Here is an 18771-nt window from a genome sequence, read left to right on the forward strand (position 1 = left end):
GGACCATACCTGCATTACCACTAAAATTATTTCTACAATGTGGGCCACAAGCCCTGGTTGCTCCCTGTTTCCCAGAAGAATATCCTACAGCCATTCTGACGCATTCGGTACCTTGGCACCAGGGTGGCAGCATACCACCTTGGAGTTGCATCAACAACACTGAAATAGCAGTCAATTCCCCCAAATAAGGAAGTTCCAATCACTATCGCATCCTCTTTCGTATTCCTCCACTTGTACAGGTTAACCTCTTGCAGTACCACAAACATAGCTCTGACTGTGGTCCCTCAAGGAATCAATACCCTCATCAGCTTCCAAACCAAAACCAATTTACTTGCACTAGCCATTAAGGGCACTATAAATTTTTTTTAAAAATTCTATTTGATTTCAATACATTTAATTAATTAATTAAACAATTGACTTATCAATAGTCAAAAGTGTGATGATGCTGTCATTTTAAAAGGTTATTTTGGTCTGGATGTTTTTTGAAGGGAGGTTGTCAGGCAAAGGTGAAAGCTGGATACTGAAGACCATCTTGGGACACCTTGTTTTTTTTTAAATGCAGCCTGAATGGGCATGGTCATCTCTTACCAATCAGGATTTCCGAATAGCATTGGAAGCTATTGGGGTCTCACCAGATTTGGACCATTCAGTAAATGTCTTTAGGTTGGTACCGTCTCTGAAATTTCTCTTGATTTTTTTTTCGCTGCTGGATTGGAAAACAGCATGTGAGAATCTGTGTCTGAATTTTCCATTTTGCAAGGGGTGTGTTTATGGAATGTTACTATTTAAAATAATTTATTTGTAATTGTTACTGTATCTATTATTCTGTGAAGTTTTCCAATAGAGTTGTTATTCTAAATTCCTTTTTTCTTTAGTAGTATTTTTAACAACAGCATTTAAATAAATTGTGTTTTGCTTAACGTTAAGTAGCTTAACCAGTAGCGTTGCATCTGGAAAAGACATTTTACATTTACCTTTAAAATACACAAGGGTCTAAGCTACCTTCTTAAAATATTTTGAGGGGCTCTGGTCTGGTCCAAAACAGTAGACATTAAGCAGCAACAGTTAGATTGATAATATTTTAGAGATAGTAAGAACTGCCAATGCTGGAGTCTGAGATGACACAGTGTGGAGCTGGAAGAGCACAGCAGGCCAGGCAGTATCAGAGGAACAGGAAAGCTGACATTTCGGTTCAGGACATTTCTTCAGACTCAAAACGTCAGCTTTCCTGCTCCTCTGATGCTGCCTGGCCCGCTGTGTTCCTCCAGGTCCACACTGTTATCTTGATAATATTTTATCCCTTTAAATGGCGTTGCTGCAGAAGTATTGCTTTCTGCTGCTCGGTAATGCTAAGAGAGGGCTTTAGTTGGAGCTTTCAGTTGAAAGTGGCACCATTGTCTCAAATCAGTGCTACGCACTGACTGACATCATGCTCTGCTCTGTACACCTGCAATGCATGTAGGAACACACATAGGACATAAGAACATAAGACCAGAAGTAGGAGTAGGCCAGCTGGCCCTTCGAGCCTGCTCTGCCATTCAATAAGAACATGGCTGATCTTTTCATGGCCTTTGCTCCACTTACCCACCCTCTCACCATAAACTCTTAATTCCTTTACTTTTCAAAAAAAACCTATTTTAGCTTTAAAAACATTCAACGAGGAAATTTCAATGACTTCATTGGGCAGGGAATTCCAGAGATTCACAACTCTTCGGGGGAAGAAATTTCTCCTCAATTCAGTCCTAAATTGAGACTATTGTTCTAGTTTCACCTACCAATGGAAACATCCTTCCTGCTTCTACCTTATCAATTCCCTTCATAATTTTATTTGTTTCTATAAAAATTCCCCCTCATTCTTCTAAACTCCAATGAATATAATCCTAGTCTACTTGGTCTCTCCTCGTAAGGCAACTCTCAGATCTTCAGAATCACCCCCAGTGAATCTCCTCTGCATCTACTCCAGTGGCAGTACATCCTTTCTCAAGCAAGGAAACCAAAAGTCTATGCAGTAATCCAGGTGTAACTTCAACAGCACCCTATACCGCTGTAACATAACCTCCCTGCTTTTAAACTCAATCCCTCTAGCAATGAAAATCAAAATTCCATGTGCCTTCTTAATTATCTGTTGTATCTGCAAACCAACCTTCTGCGATTCATGCACAAGGACACCAAGGTCCATCTAAACTGTAGCATGCTGTCATTTTATTTTACAATTCACATAATAGTCCTTTTACTGTTATTCCTACCAAAATGGATGACTTCACATTTATTAACCTTATACTCAATCTGCCAGACCTTTGCCCACTCAGTTAAACTAATTATTTCCTCTGGAAACTTTCAGAGTCCTTTGCACATTTTGCCCTCCCACTCATCTTAGTGTCATCTGCAAACTTTGACACATGTGGTCCCCAACTCCAAATCATCTATGTAAAGTGCAAACAAATGTAGACCATGAGCTTATTCAGTAAAATAATGGCTAATCTATGACCCAACTCCATGCATCTGCCTTTGCCTAATTTCTCTTAAGATATGGAGTGGGGAGGTGATGGCCTAGTAGTGTTATCACTGAACTATTAATTCAGACATCCAGGTAGCGCCTTGGGGACCTGGGTTCAAATCCCACCACAGCAGATGGTGGATTTGAATTCAATAAAATTTCTGGAATTAAGAATCTAATGATGACCATGAATCCATTGTCAATTGTCAGGAAAAACCCATCACTAATGTCCTTCAGGGAAGGAAGCTGCCCTCCTTACCTGGTCTGCCTTATATGTGACTCCAGACCCACAGCAACGTGGTTGAGTCTGAACTGCCTCTGGACAATTAGGGATGAGCAATAAATGCTGCCTGGCCAGCGATGCCCTCATCCTGTAAATGAATATATATCACTCCTATGTGATATTAACAGGTTTCAGCTATAAATTGCTTTTTTTTAGAAGTGCTCCATGTATCTGCTATGCTGTGCTCATGTCGATTTCATTACCATAATGGTGACCAGCATAGTAGATTCAAATATCACTTGTAGCAGTAAACATATGGGTGCCATGACACTCATCTTTGCGGCCTCGATCTTTTGTTTGGTCAACATGCAATAATGACAGATTACAACTAGACAACAAAAAGCAACCTCGTTAGAGAGACAATCACATAAGTGCTGGCTAAAATTTTCTCTTGGCTTCTAACTGAGGTGAAATTGAAAGTCTGGATAGCATCCTTGGAACATTAATCAGAGGATGATTCAATTAGTAAGAATGTAATAGGGTTTTCTGTTGTTAATCTATAGCCAAACATATTATAAAATTTGACTTTTTGATTAGATATACATATACAGTTTTATAAATACAGTTATGTGTATGACTTCAGGAAAAATTATTTTGTGTCATGGAGAGCGATGTGTGAATTATACAAATTTATGACTCACTAAATATAAAAACATTTTATAAAAGTGATGTATAGCTACAGTAGTGTTATGAAAAAATTACAGCACAACAGAATGCATCACAAATCATTTTAAAGTTATAATACATGAAATGGACTCAAAATGTACTTGTGTGGCGATTATTGATTAAAGAGGAATTTTGGCACATGCAGGCAGAGACAAAAGAGGAGGATGATTTTCAATGGTCAACTGACTCCTGGAAGTTAAAACTTTGGAGGGGCTCATCAGCAACTTCATTTATGACAAATAGTCACCCAGTGCAGGTTTAGACAGACGGAGTTAATCACTATCCAAAACAGGAGACTGGAAATTCTTGTATGTAATTTATGTCTTATGCTCTTGTGAGAACCATATTTCAATTTTTGTGTACAAATGTGTTGAGCATAGTTTCTCTGTCAACTGATGCCATCTGTTCTTGAAAGAGTCAATCGAGACCACAGAAAAAAATGCAGAAAGAATCATTTTCTACTTTCTATGAAACCATGAGATGCAGAAATACACAAAAATACTCACGTCTACTGTCAGCTGGCAAAAGTTATCGTCTTGGTTGTTTTGACCATTTCCTACTCAACATCTGACCAACCAGCTAGCTGACTTAGAGCAATGGCCAACTGATTTCTTGCCCTGCCACAACATTCAAGCCTGCTTTACTCTCACAAGCTGACGGAATCAATGGGACCTGAACCTGAAATTACCTTAAAGCTGGCAATAAGTGTGCACATCACTAAGTCAAGTTTCTAGCTTAGGTCAAAGGTCAACCCCATACTTTCGAAAGGACAATGTAGATAAAAAGTTAAATAGGGAAAACTGAAAATAACTACCTCAAAATATTTGTACCTATACTATTAGAGGCAGGTGCAACATTTATGCTATGACACATAAACAAGAGAGGCTGAAAGGCTGGCATTTCTCCAGGTAGAGAAATTACCAGGCCCGGATACTAGATAGTAGATAGCAGTGGAAGAGTGCATTTCTGAATGGAGTGCTGTGAATGGGTGGTGTTCCTCGGGGATCAATGTTGGGACCTTTTCTGTTTGCAATATGTATTTTTCCCTGGTCTGATTAGTAAGTTTGCCAATAACACCAAGTTTGGTGGAATTGTGGAAAGTGATGAGGACCATCAAGGATACAGCTAGATATAGATTGGTTAGTGACTTGGGCAGAGAAATGGCAGATGGAGTTTAATCCAGAAAAATGTGAGGCAATGTATTTTGGAAGGTTTAATCCATATGAAAAATATACAGTAAATGGAATGACCCTTAGGAGTACTGATAGCCAGAGGTATCTGGGTGTACTGATACACAGGTCATTGAAAGTGGCAATGCAGGTGGAAAAAGGTGGTCAAGAAGCATATGGCATGCTTGCCATCATCGGCTAGGGCATTGAGTTAAAAATTAGCAGGTAATGTTGCAGATTTATAGAACCTTACTTAGGCTGCATTTAGAATATTATATTCAATTCTGGCTGCCACACTACCGGAAGGATGTGGTGGCTTTGGAGAGGGTACAGAAATGATTTACCAGGTTGTTGCCTGGTGTGGAGAGCATCAGCTATGAGGAGAGGTTAAAAAAACTTGGGTTATACTCACTGGAACGACAGAGGTTGAGGGGGAAGCTGATAGAGATCTACAATATTATGAAGGGCGTAGACAGACAGGAAAGCCAGAAGTTTTTCCCCAGTGTAGAAGAGTCAGTTACCAGGGTCCATGGGTTTAAGGTGGAGGAAGGTTTACAGATGATGTATGAGAAAAGTTTTTTTACACAGAGAGTGGTGGGTGCCTGGAACTCGCTGCCAGGGGAGATAGTGGAAGCAGATACTATAGTGACTTTTAAAGGGCATCTTGACAAATACATGAATAGGATGGGAATAGAAGGATACAGTTGCCAGAAGGGTAGGGGGTTTTAGTTGTGACGACAGCATGTCAGTGCAGTCTTGGAGGACCAAAGGGCCTGTACGTGTGCTGTAATTTTCTTTGTTCTTTTTTGGATGGGATGCATCCTAGATTGCTGAGAGAAGTAGGGGAGCTGTTAACAGAAATTTTCCAGGCCTCTGATAACAAGGTTAGTCCCAGGAAACCGGACGTATGCAAATGTAACACCATTATTTAAGAAAGGGGCAAAAGCTATAGACCTATCAGCTTGACATCACTAGTGGACTAACTGACAGAGGCCACAATATGGGATGAGGTAAATGTACACTTGGAGAAAATTTGTTAATACTAGACAGTCAACATGAATTTGTCAAGGGCAAGTCATGTTTGACAAATTTAATTGAGTTCTTTGATGACCTGACACAGGCAGTGGATGAAGGTAGCCACTGATGTTCTTTATTTGGACTTTTAGAAAGCATTTGATATGGTGTCATGTGACAAATTAGAAATGTTTGGGGTTATTGGGTCCTTGCAGCATGGATTAGAGGTTGGCTAAAAGATCAAAACAGAGGTTAGATACAGATGGGTATTTCTCAGATTGGAGACAAGTTGAAAGTAATGTTCTCCAGGGATCAATTTTGTGACTCTTACTTTTAATGATGTATATAAATGATTTGGAGATGGATGTTGAGGGAAATGATTCTAAATTTGTAAATGATACTGAGCTAGGGAAATTGTGAATTTGTAGGATGGTGCTGAGCAACTTCAGAGGGTATTTGACTAGTTGACCAAATGGACAGATACCTGTTAGATGGGTTGCAATGTAAAGAAATGAGGTAATGTATTTTGGTAGAAGAAATAAGTAGAGGCAATACAGACACAATAGTACAATTTTGAAGGGAATACAGGAGCAGGTGGAGCCCAGGGTTCATGCGCATGATTCACTGAAAGTGTCCAGGCAAGTTGAAATTGTTGTTCAGAAGATTGATATGATGATTAGTTTTATAAAAATGGAATAGACAACAATATCAATGAAGTGAAACTACAGCTCTACAAATCATTGGCCAGATCACATTTGGAGAATTATGTTCAGTTCTGAGCACCTTATTTAAGGAAGTATTTTAAAGCCCAGAAAAAAGTGCAAAGGAGGTTTACTAGGTTGATATTGGCAATGAGAGATTTCAGATGCATGGCAAGATTAAAGAAATTGGGCTCATTCTCCTTGAAGCAGAGAAGATTAAGAGGTAACCTTATAGAGATGTTCAAAATTATGAACAATTCTGATAGGATAAAGAAGGATAAAGTGTCTCCATGGGTTCGTATGTAGTAACAAAGGGTTACAATTTCATGATTGTCAACAAGAGAGCTAAGAGTGAGATGAGGAGAAACCTCTTTACTAAAAGAGTTGAGATAGCAAGAGCCGCAGATGCTAGAGTCAGAGATAACACACTGTGGAGCTGAAGGAACACAGTAGGCCAGGCAACATCAGAGCACCAGGAAAGTTGACATTTTGGGTCAGGACTTTGTTTATTTAGAGAGTTTCGAATGTGTTGTCTTTGAGTATAGTGGAGGTGGATTCCATAGGAGGTTTCAAAGAGAGCTGAATACGTATTTGAAAATGATGAATTCATAGGGCAATGGACATTGGGCAGGAAAATGCAATAAGCTAAGTCGATCTTGCAGGAGCCAGTACAGCCCTGATGTGTATAATGGCCTCCTTCTGTACTGGAAAACTCCATGATTCTAAAAAGATAAGGTTATAATGTCACTCAGTGCAAACTGCAGGTTTTTTTTGATATTTGGGAACCTCACTGCACCTGTATCAACAGAATTGATGAATTCATTTAAGTCCAAGAAATTCAATGACCATTATCTTTTGTTTGCAACTTTTTAGGCACATTGAAAAAGGTTTGGTCTATTTTACTTAAAAGAATATCACCATCCATGTGGAACATTCAACACCTCAACCGTGAGTTTGCAGCATCAACATCCTTCCACGGTTTACAAAATGCACTGCAAGGCAAACCTAGAACTCGCAGGATTTTCTGGATGGTTGTCGTTCTTGGCTGTGTGATTATGGTCTTTTCTCAGATCACTCAGTGTTTTATTCGTTACTTCAGCTGGCCAACGTCTACATCTGTTACTACAAAATATGTCAAGCACATTGAGTTTCCAGCTGTTACTTTCTGCAACTTAAATAGGTAGGATTTATTATATCTTTAATAAACTCTTCCCTTGTTTCCCTGATTCTTTTTGAATAAACTTTCACGAAGAAAAGTGAAAAACTCAAGATCTGGCTAACAAGTTTCAATGAGTTATGACAAAATATAATTGATGCTCTATAAGGTTAAAATTGATATAATTTCTGAGCAAGTGTCACTGAACCCAAAACGTTAACTCTCATTTTTCTTCACACATGCTGCCAGACCTGCTAAGCTCGTCCAGCAACTTTTGTTTTTATTTCTACACAATTTCTGTTCATTCTGAAGGAGAGTAGAGTCACATTTTTTTTAACTTGTGACCAGGCCAGCATTTATTGCCCATCTACGATCACTTTCGAGAAGGTGTTAATGCGCTGCGTTTTTGAACTGCTGAAGTCAGGGAGGTGATGGCCTAATGGTATTATCACTAGACTGTTAATCCAGAGACCCAGATAACATTATAGAGGCCCAGGTTCAAATCCTGCCATGGCAGATAATGGAATTTAAATTCAATACTTATTGGAATCAAAAATCTAATGATGGCCATGAATCCATTGTTGATTGTCGGAAAAACCCGTCTGGTTCACTAATGTCCTTTAGGGAAGGAAACTGCCATCCTTACCTAGTCTGGCCTACGTGTGACTCCAGACCCACAGCAATGTGGTTGACTCTGAACTGTCCTCTGGGCAATTAGGGATGGACAATAAATGCTACCTAGCCAGCCATGTCCCTCATCCTGTGAATGGATAAAGAAAAAAAAAGTTCATGTGCTGTAGGTATACTCATAACACCACTCACGAGGGAATTCCAGAACTTTAACTCAACGCCAAAGAAAAACAAAGCACTGTACAGCTCAGGACTAAACAATTCATCCCACCAAGGCTGCACCGAAACACGATACCTTTCTAAATCAAAATCCTTTTGCCACTAAGCGGACCGTATCCCTTTATTCAATGCCTATTTATGTATCTGTCAAGATACCTCTTAACTGTTCCTATTGCTTTGTTTACAACAATTCCTGTGAAGCAGGGGTGTCTTAAACTAGAGGGCATTGGTTTAAGGTGAAAGGGGAAAGATACAAGAGTCTTGTTGGAACAATTTTCCACACAGAAGGTAGTGATCGTCTGGAATGAGCTGCCAGAAATTGAGTTGGAAGCAAGTAATATTTCATCATTTATAAAATAATTTAGAAAGATACTTGGATGGGATAGGAATGGAGTTATATGGACCAAATGAAGGCAAATGGGATCAGTTTAAATTGTGAAAATAGGGTGGCATTGGCAAGTTGGGTTGATAGGTCTGTTTCCCTGCCGTAGACCTCTATGACTCTCTTCATAGCTAATAATCTCTCAACAAGGCAACATCCAAGAAAACCACTTTTCTACTTCTTCAAAGCCTTCGCATCCTTCTGGTAGTATGGCAACCAGAACTGCACATGATATTCCTAATATGCCCTAACTAAAGCATGAGACAGCTGCAAAGCGTCTTGCCAAATTTTATACTCTATGCCCTGACCAATTAAGGCAGGCGTGCCTCATGCCTCCTGAGCACTTTTCAGGGAATTCTGGACATGTATGCCTAGAAGCTTCCCAAAACTGATACTACTAAAGGTTCTGCCACCTACAAAATGCTTCCCACCTTCATTTGATGTGCCAAAATATGTCACCTTGCTTTAGTCTGGATTATACTCTATCCACCATTTTCCACGCAAATTTCTAGTCTACCTATATTCAGTTGTATCATCTGGCAATCTACCTTGTGAACATAGAAGAGTACAGCACAGTCACAGGCCCTTCAGCCCATGATATTGTGCTGACCTATTATCCAACAGCCTGCATACCCTACATTAAACTATCATCCATGTGCCTACCCAAGACTAGTTTAAATATCTCTTATGTATCTGACTCCTCTACCACTGCCAGCAGCCCATTCCACATATCCATCTCTCTCATGTGTGAAGAACCTACCTCTAAAATCTCTCTATGCCTTCCTCCAATCACCCTAATAATCAGCCCCCTCATGATGGTCATTTCTGCCCTGGGAAAAAATTCTCTGGCTATCCACTTGATCTGTGCCTCTCATTATCTTGCACAGCTCTATCAAGTCACCGCTCATCCTTTTTCACTGTAATGAGAAAAGCCCTAGCTCCATCAATCTTTCTGCATAAGACCTGCCCTCCAGTCCAGGCAGCATCCTGGTAAATCTCCTCTGCACCCTCTCTCGAGCTTCCACATCTTTCCTATAATAAGGCGACTAGAATTGAACACAATATTCCAAGTGTAGTCTAGCCAGGCTTTTACAGAGCTGCAGCATAACCTCGCAGCTCTTGAACTCAATTCCCCTGCCAATGAAAGCCAACACACCAGACACCTTCTTTACAACCCTATCAAGTTGGGTAGCAACTTTTAGGGATCTATGGATGTGGACCCCAACATCTCTCTGTTCGGCCATACTGCCAAGAATCATGCCATTAACCCTGTATTCTGAATTCAAATTCAAACTTCCAAAGTGAATCACTTAACTTTTCTGGGTTGAATTCCATCTGCCACTTCTTTCCCCAGCTCTGCATCCTGTCAATGTCTCATTGCAACCTACAACAGCCCTCCATGCTATCCACAGCTTCACCAACCTTCATGTCATCAGCAAACTTACTAACCAACCCTTCCACTGCCTCATCCAAGTCATTAATAAAGATCACAAAGAGCAGAGGTCCCGGAACAGATCCCTGCGGAACACCACTAGTCACTGAGTTACAGGCTGAAAACTTTACGTCTACGACCATCCTCTGTCTTCTATTGGACAGCCAATTCTGTATCTAGACAGCAAAACTTCCCTGAATTCTATGCCTCCTTACTTCCTGAATGAGCCTACAATGGGGAACCTTTTCAAATGCCTTGCTTGCTAAAATCCGTTTACACTACATCCACTGCTCTGCGTTCAATGTGTTTTATCACATCCTCAAAGAATTCAATAAGGTTAACCCTAACCTGCCCCTCACAAAGCAATGCTGACTATTTCTAATCAAACTGTGCATTTCAAAATAATCATAAATACTATCTCTCAGCATCCTCTCCAATAAATTACCCACTACAGAAGTCAGACTGGCTGGTGTGTAATTCCCAGGATTATCCCTATCACTTTTCTTGAACATTTGTCAACCTCCAATCATCTGGTATTACTCCTGTGGCCAATTAGGATGCAAATATCATCGTGAAAAGGGCAGTAATCTCTTCTCTCTCGTCCCGTAGGAACCTTGGGTATATCCCATCTGGCCCAGGGGACTTATCTATCTTCATGTTTTTCAAAATTTCTAGCACATCCTCCCACCTAACATCAACCTATTACAGCACAGCTGCCTGTTTCATGCTGTCCTCACAAATGTCAAGGTCGCTTTTACTGGTGAATACCGAAACAAAGTATTCATTAGGGATCTCCCCTATATCCTCCAACTCTGCATACAAGTTTCTCCACTATCCCTGATTGGCCCTACCCTCACTCTTCTTGTTCCTCACTTAAATATAGAATGTCTTGGAGTTTTCCTTGATCCTCCCCACCAATGTGTTTTCATACCTCCTTCTAGCTGTCCTCAGTCTGTTCTTCAGCTCCTTTCTGGCTACCTTGTTGACCTCTAAAGCCCTGATGAAGTTTGCTTCCTTAACCTTAAGTAAGCTTCCTTCTTCCTCTTAACTTGATGTTCCACATGTCTAGTCGTCCAAGGTTCCTTCACCTTACCATCCCTTCCTTCATAGAATCATAGAATCCCTACAGTGTGGAAACAGACCATTCGGCTCAACAAGTCCACACTGAGACATACAGCATCCCACCCAAACCTATCCCCCTAATCTACACATCCCTAAACACTATGGGGCAATTTAGCATGGCCAATCCACCTAGCCTGGACATCTTTGAATTGTCGGAGGAAACCAGAGCACCCGAAGGAAACCAATGCAGACACGGGGAGAATGTGCAAACTCCACACAGACAGTTGCCCTAGGGTGGAATCGAACCCGGCTCCCTGGAGCTGTATGGCAGCAGCTCTAACAACTGTGCCATTGTACCACCTCAAATAACTATATTGTACTTGAGCCATGTAGGAGTCAAACCTACAATCTCCTGATCTGTGGTCAAGCACATTATCCATTAAGCCACTGGTGCCCCTTGCCTCAGTAGGACGATTTATCCAGTACTCATAGCAACTGCGTTTGAAACAACCTTTGCATTTCTGTTGTGCATTTCACTGAGAACATTTGTTCCCAGATTATGCTTCGCACTTCTTGCCTAATAGCATTATAATTCACTAATTAAATATTTTTCCTTACCGCCTGCTCCTAAGCCTCTCCATGACCATGGTAAATGTCTGGGAGTTGTGATTGCTATCACCAAAATGCTCTCCCACCGAGAGATCTGACAGCTGGCCTGGTTTGTTGCCTAGGACCATATCCAATACAGCCTCCCCTCTAGTCGGCCTATCTATATATTGAGTCAGAAATCGTCTTGGACACACCTGACAAAATCTGCTCCATCGAAACTATTTGCACAAAGGAGGTTCCAGTCTATGTTAGGTAAGTTGAAATCACCCAAGACAACAACCCAATTAGAACATAGAACAGTACAGCACAGAACAGGCCCTTCAGCCCACGATGTTGTGCCGACCATTGATCCTCATGTATGCACCCTCAAATTTCTGTGACCATATGCATGTCCAGCAGTCTCTTAAATGACCCCAATGACCTTGCTTCCACAACTGCTGCTGGCAACGCATTCCATGCTCTCACAACTCTCTGCACCTTTCCACAATCTGCCTCCCAATCTGTTCCTCAGGGTGTCCGTTGCTACTGAGGGGGCCATGGAGGGTGGAGTCTATAGAAAGCACCCAATAAAGTGACTGCTCCTTTCCTGTTTCTGATTTCCACCCATACTGACTCCATGGACAAACCCTCCTTGATGACCTCCCTTTCTGTGGCTGTAATAACATCCCTGATTAGCAATGCCACTCCCCCACCTCTTTTACCTCCCTCCGTATTTCTTTTGAAACATCAAAACCCCAGAACATCCAGTAACCATTCCTGCATGTGTTATCCAAGTCTCTGCAATTTCCACATCGTAGCTCCAAGAGATCACCCATACTCTAAGTTTGTCACCCTTATTCCTGGCACTTCTTGCATTAAAATAGACACATTTTCACCCATTGCACCGACTGTAACTTTGCCCTGTCAATTGTTTATCCCTCCTCACAGACCCTCTGCATACTGTATCTGCTTGTACACTGGCTACCCCATCCTCTGATCTGTAGATCTGGTTCCCATTCCCCTGCCAAATTAGTTTAAACCCTCAAGCGATCTCGCAAACCTCCTACCCAGGATATTGGTCATTCTTGTACAGGTCCCACCTACCCCTGAAGGAATCCCGATGAGTCACATATCTGAAGCCCTCCCTCCAAAACCAGCTCTGCAGCCATGCATTCCTTGGCTCACTAGCCTGTGGCGCCAGTAGTAATTCTGAAATTAGTACGTTTGTTGCCCTGGTTTTTAGCTTCCTTCCTAATTCCCTATATTAATTTTTCAGGTCCTCATCCCCTTTCCTAGCTATGTCATTGGCACCAATGTGTGTCATGACTTCTTGCTGCTTATCATGCCCCTTCAGAACCCTGTAGGCGCGATCCGAGACATCCCTGACCCTGGCACCGGGAGGCAACGTACCATCTGGGAGTTTCGTTCAGTACCACAGAATCTCCTGTCTGTTCTCTAACCATTGATTCTCCTATCACTATCGCTCTCCTATTCTCCCCCTTCCCTTCTGAGCCATAGAGCCAGGCTCAGTGCCAGAAAATGGTAGGTTGTTTCTCAGCAAACCACCCTCCCCTCCACAACCCAACAACTTCCCCTACCTTTCTGAATCTGAAATCTTAATAATCAGGCTATCTACATTCTCCTCACATGATTCTCCAAATCATTTAGAGATATATGTTTCAACAACAGGGGTACCAGCACTGATCCTTACAGGGTATTTCTATTGGCAGATATCTAATCTGAAAAATACTCTTCCATTGATACTCTTGTCTTCTATGACTAAGCCAGTTCTATATGCATCTTACCAGCTCACTAATAATATCTTGTGACTTCATCTTTTGTGTCAGTCTATATTGTCAAAAGCTTTGCTAAATTCCATATAGACAATATCCACCACCTGCTCTTATGAAACACTTTTGTCACTTTCTCAAAAAAACTCATTCAAGTTTGTGATGCACTATCTTCTACACACAAAGCCATGCTGCCATTGCTGATAATCCCACATTCTTCCAAATAGTGAGGAAATCTTATTTCTAAGAATCTTCTCCGATAATTTCCCTGATGTAACATTCACTACCTTTTAATGCCCTAGATTATCCTTATTACCCTTTGTAAACAAATGAACAATGGTAGCTATTCTCTGGGACCTCTCCTGTGACAAAAGAAGATACACACTTCTGTATCACATCGAATCCCTCTAGTGTAGAAACAGGCCTTTTGGCCGAACAAGCCCACACTGACCCTCAGAGCATTCCAACCAGACCCTTACCCCTGTAACCCACCTAATCTACACATTGCTGTATACTATGGGCAATTTAGCATGGCCAATCCACTGAGCTTGCACATTTTAGGACTGTAGTAGGAAACCCATGCAGACTCCGGGAGAATGTGCAAACTCCACACAGACAGTTGCCCAAGGGTGGAATCAAACCTGGGTCCCTGGTGCTGTGAGGCAGCAGTACTAACCACAGAGCCACTGTACACCTCAGCAAATTTCTGATCTACCTCTGTGAACATTCTGTGTAGATCCCCTCAGGCCCTGGGGACTCATCTACTTTAATGTTTTAAGAACATCCAGCACATCCTCCTCTTTTTTCCTATTGACACGCCTTAGAGTAATAATATAACTCTCCTGAGACTCATCAGCCGCAATGTCTTTTTCCTTTATGAATACTGATGTGAAGTATTTGTTGAGGATCTCACCCATTTCCTCCAGCACAAGGCATAAATTCCATCCTTAGTCCTTGAGTGGACCTACCCTTTCCCTGGCTATCTTCTTACTCCTTATATATGTATAAAAAGTCTTGGTATTTCCTTAATCCTGTCGGCCAAAGACATTTCATGGCCCCTGTAGACCATCATAATTCCTTGTTTGAGATCTTTCCATTTTTTGTATTCTTCAAGGGGTCTGTCTGCCTTAAGTTTCCTAAACCTTAAATATGCCTCCTTTTTCTTATTATCTAAGCTCTCAATTTCTCTTTTTATCCAGGTTTCCTGAATTTTGCCACCCTTATCCTTCATTTTCACAGATACTTGCTGATTCTGAAATCTAATCAGCTGGCCTTGAATATATTCCGACATACTAGATGTGGATTTACCGTCAAAACAGTTGCCCCCAGTCATCCCCAGTTCCTGCCTATTATTGTAATAGTTACCCTTCCCCAATTTAGTACTTTCACCTGAGGATTACTCCTTTCCTTTTCTATAAATAATTTGAAACTTGCAGAATTATAGCCACTGTTCCCTAAATGCTCCCTCACTGCAACTTCAGTCACCTGGCTGAGCTCATTCCCCAATGCCAGGTCTAGTTTGGCTTCTTCCCAAGTTGGACTATTTGCACATTCTTTCAAAAAACCATTCTGGACACACCTAACAAAATCCACCCCATCCAAGTCCCTGGTAGTAAGCAAATCCCAGTCAATGTAGGGGAAGTTAGAATCGCCCACCACAACAACCTTGTTGTTTTTACATTTTTCCATGATCTGCCTACATGTCACTTTCTCTATCTCCCACAGGTTATTGGGAACACTCTCATACAATCCTGTCAATGTGATTGCACCCTTCCTATTCCTGAGCTGTACCCATCTGCCCTTGCTGGACATGCAGTCCAAAGTGTCCTCCCTCAGGATAGCTGTTATATTCTCTCTAATCAGCAAAACAATTCTCCAACCACTTATGCATCCCTCTCGATCTTGTCTGAAACATCTAAATCCCAGAATGTTAAGCTGCAAGTCTTGTCCCTCTCTCAACCAATAGTTACAGCATTATAATTATACATATTAATCTAACCTCAAATGGAATTAAGTGAGGCGTTTGACAAGTTTCTACATGGTAGACTGGTTAGCAATTTGGATTTGGATACAAAATTGGCAGAAGGTAGGAGAGAGTGGGTGGCGGTGGAGGGTTGCTTTTCAGACTGAAGGACTGCAATTCGCACTGTGTCTCAAAGATCAGAACTAGGTCCACTGCTTTTTGTCAATTATATAAGTGATTTGGATGTGAATGTAGGAGGTATAGTTAGTCAGTTTGCAGATAACAAAATTTGATAATGTAGTGTACAGCGAAGGTTACCTCAGAGTACAATGAGACCAATGATCAGATGGGCCAATGGGCTTAAGGGTGGCAGATGAAGTTCAATCTAGATAAATGTGAGGCGCTACATTTTTGTAGAGCATATCAGAGCAGGACTTATACACTTAATGGTGAAGTGCTAGGGAGTGTTGCTGAACATAGAGACCTTGGAGTGCAAATTCATAGTTCCATGAAAGTGGAGTTGCAGGTAGACAGATTAATGCAGAAGACATTTGTATGCTTGCCTGTATTGGTCAGCACATTGAGTATAGGAGTTGGGATGTCATGTTGCGGTTGTACAGGACATTAGTTAAGTCATATTTGGAATAATGCATTCAATTCTGGACTCCTGGCTGTGGGAAAGATGTTGCGAAACTTGAAAGGGTTCAGAAAAGATTGACAAGGATGTTGCCAGGGTTGGAGGGTTTGAGCCAGAGGGAGAAGCTGAATAGGCCGGAGCTATTTTCCGTGGAGCATCAGAGGCTAGGGAGTGACCTTACAAAGATTTTTAAATCATGAGGCTAAATAGCCAAGGCCTCATTTCCAGGGTAGGATAGTCCAAAACTAGAGGGCATAATTTAAGGTGAAAGGGAAAAGATTTAGAAGGGACCTGAGGGGCAATGGTTTCATGCAGAGGGTGGCGTGTGTACAGAGTGAACTACCTGAGGAAGTAGTGGAGGCTGGTACAATTACAACATTTAAAAGGCATCTAGATTAGATATGTGTAGGAAGAGTTTAGAAGGATATGGACCAAATTCTGGCAAATGGACTACAGAATTGTAGGATATCTGGTCAGCATGGATGAGTTGAACCAAAGGGTCTGTTTCCATGCTATACATCTCTATGCTATGACTCTAACCCTATGACTTATTTTGCTCACTCGTCATACTCCTTGCATTAAAACAATTACACCAGACCCCACCACCCCAGACATTTTTACATCCCCACTCTTGTCTGCTTTCCGGAGAGACCACTCTCTCCGTGACTCCCTTGTTTGTTCCACACTGCCCTCCAACCCCACCACACCTGGCACCTTCCCCTGCAACCGCAGGAAGTGCTACACTTGCCCCCCCACCTCCTCCCTCACCCCCATCCCAGGCCCCAAGATGACTTTCCATATTAAGCAGAGGATCATCTGCACATCTGCCAATGTGGTATACTGTATCCATTGTACCCGGTGTGGCTTCCTCTACATTGAGGAAACCAAGCGGAGGCTTGGGGACCGCTTTGCAGAACACCTCCGCTTGGTTCGCAATAAACAACTGCACCTCCCAGTCGCGAACCATTTCAACTCCCCCTTCCATTCTTTAGACGACATGTCCATCATGGGCCTCCTGCAGTGCCACAATGATGCCACCCGAAGGTTGCAGAAACAGCAACTCATATTCCGCTTGGGAACCCTGCAGCCCAATGGTATCAATGTGGACTTCAGCAGCTTCAAAATCTCCCCTTCCCTCACCGCATCCCAAAACCAGACCAGTTCGTCCCCTCCCCCCACTGCATCACACAACCAGCCCAGCTCTTCCCCTCCCCCCACTGCATCCCAAAACCTGCCCAGCCTGTCTCTGCCTCCCTAACCTGGTCTTTCTCTCACCCATCCATTCCTCCCACCCCAAGCCGCGCCTCCATTTCCTACCTACTAACCTCATCCCACCTCCTTGACCTGTCCGTCTTCCCTGGACTGACTTATCCCCTCCCTACCTCCCCACCTATACTCTCCTCTCCACCTATCTTCTTTTCTCTCCATCTTCGGTCCGCCTCCCTCCTCTCCCTATTTATTCCAGAACCCTCACCCCATCCCCCTCTCTGATGAAGGGTCTAGGCCCGAAACATCAGCTTTTGTGCTCCTGAGATGCTGCTTGGCCTGCTGTGTTCATCCAGCTTCACACTTTATTATTTTACACCAGACTACCAGTCCTGCCATGTTTAGCAACCTCTCGCTGTCTGTTCTTCCTTTTAGCCTTACTGACCTTAGTTTCTGAGTCCTCCTCAGCCACTTTACCTGCTGACCTACTGGCCAGACTAGTTTAAACCCACTTGATTGACATTTGCAGGCCTCTCTAGGAGGATATTGGTACCCTCCAGTTCAGGTGCAACTCACCTTTCTTTCATCAGCTCCACTAACCCCAATAGACATCCCAATGATTCACCTACTTGAAGCCCTCCCTTAGTTCTTTGAGAAGGTGACCAAACAGGTAGATGAGAGTAAACTGGTTGATGTGGTGTATATGGATTTCAGCAAGGCGTTCGATACGGTTCCCCATAATAGGCTATTGTACAAAATGCGGAGGAATGGAATTGTGGGAGAATTGTGGCAGTTTGGATCGAAAATTGGCTTGCTGAAAGAAGACAGAGGGTGGTAGTTGATGGGAAATGTTCATCTTGGAGACCAGTTACTAGTGGTGTACCGCAAGAGTCGGTGTTAGGTCCACTGCTGTTTGTCATTTTTATAAAAGATCTGGATGAGGGCATAGAAGGATGGGTTAGTAAATTTGCATACGACACTAAGGTCGATGGAGTTGTGGATAGTGACGAAAGATGCTGTAGGTTGCAGAGAGACATAGATAAGCTGCAGTGCTGGGCTGAGAGGTGACAAATGGAGTTTAATGCAAACAAGTGTGAGGTAATGCACTTTAGTAGGAGTAACCGGAAGGCAAAGTACAGGGCTAATGGTAAGATTCTTAGCAGTGTAGATGAGCAGAGAGATCTCGGTGTCCATGTACACAGATCCTTGAAAGTTGCCATCCAGGTTGACAGGGCTGTTAAGAAGGCATACAGTGTTTTAGCTTTTATTAATAGAGGGATCAAGTTCCGGAACCAAAAGGCTATGGTGAAGCTTTGCAAAACTCTGAAGCGGCCGCACTTGGAGTGTTGTGTACAGTTCTGGTCACCGCATTATAA

General features: G+C 42.3%; 1 protein-coding gene across 1 annotated transcript in view; it reads left to right on the forward strand.

Annotated features, from left to right (window-relative positions):
* Positions 1-18771, forward strand: part of LOC125456084 (acid-sensing ion channel 5-like) — a 219369-nt gene that overhangs the window by 15017 nt on the left and 185581 nt on the right. The window contains exon 4 of the mRNA XM_048538782.2: positions 7204-7510. Within this exon, the coding sequence (XP_048394739.2) occupies positions 7204-7510 (307 nt within the window). The remainder of the gene's footprint in view (positions 1-7203; positions 7511-18771) is intronic.

Source organism: Stegostoma tigrinum, chromosome 1 (genome assembly GCF_030684315.1).
Source record: "Stegostoma tigrinum isolate sSteTig4 chromosome 1, sSteTig4.hap1, whole genome shotgun sequence".
Taxonomy (NCBI): domain Eukaryota; kingdom Metazoa; phylum Chordata; class Chondrichthyes; order Orectolobiformes; family Stegostomatidae; genus Stegostoma; species Stegostoma tigrinum.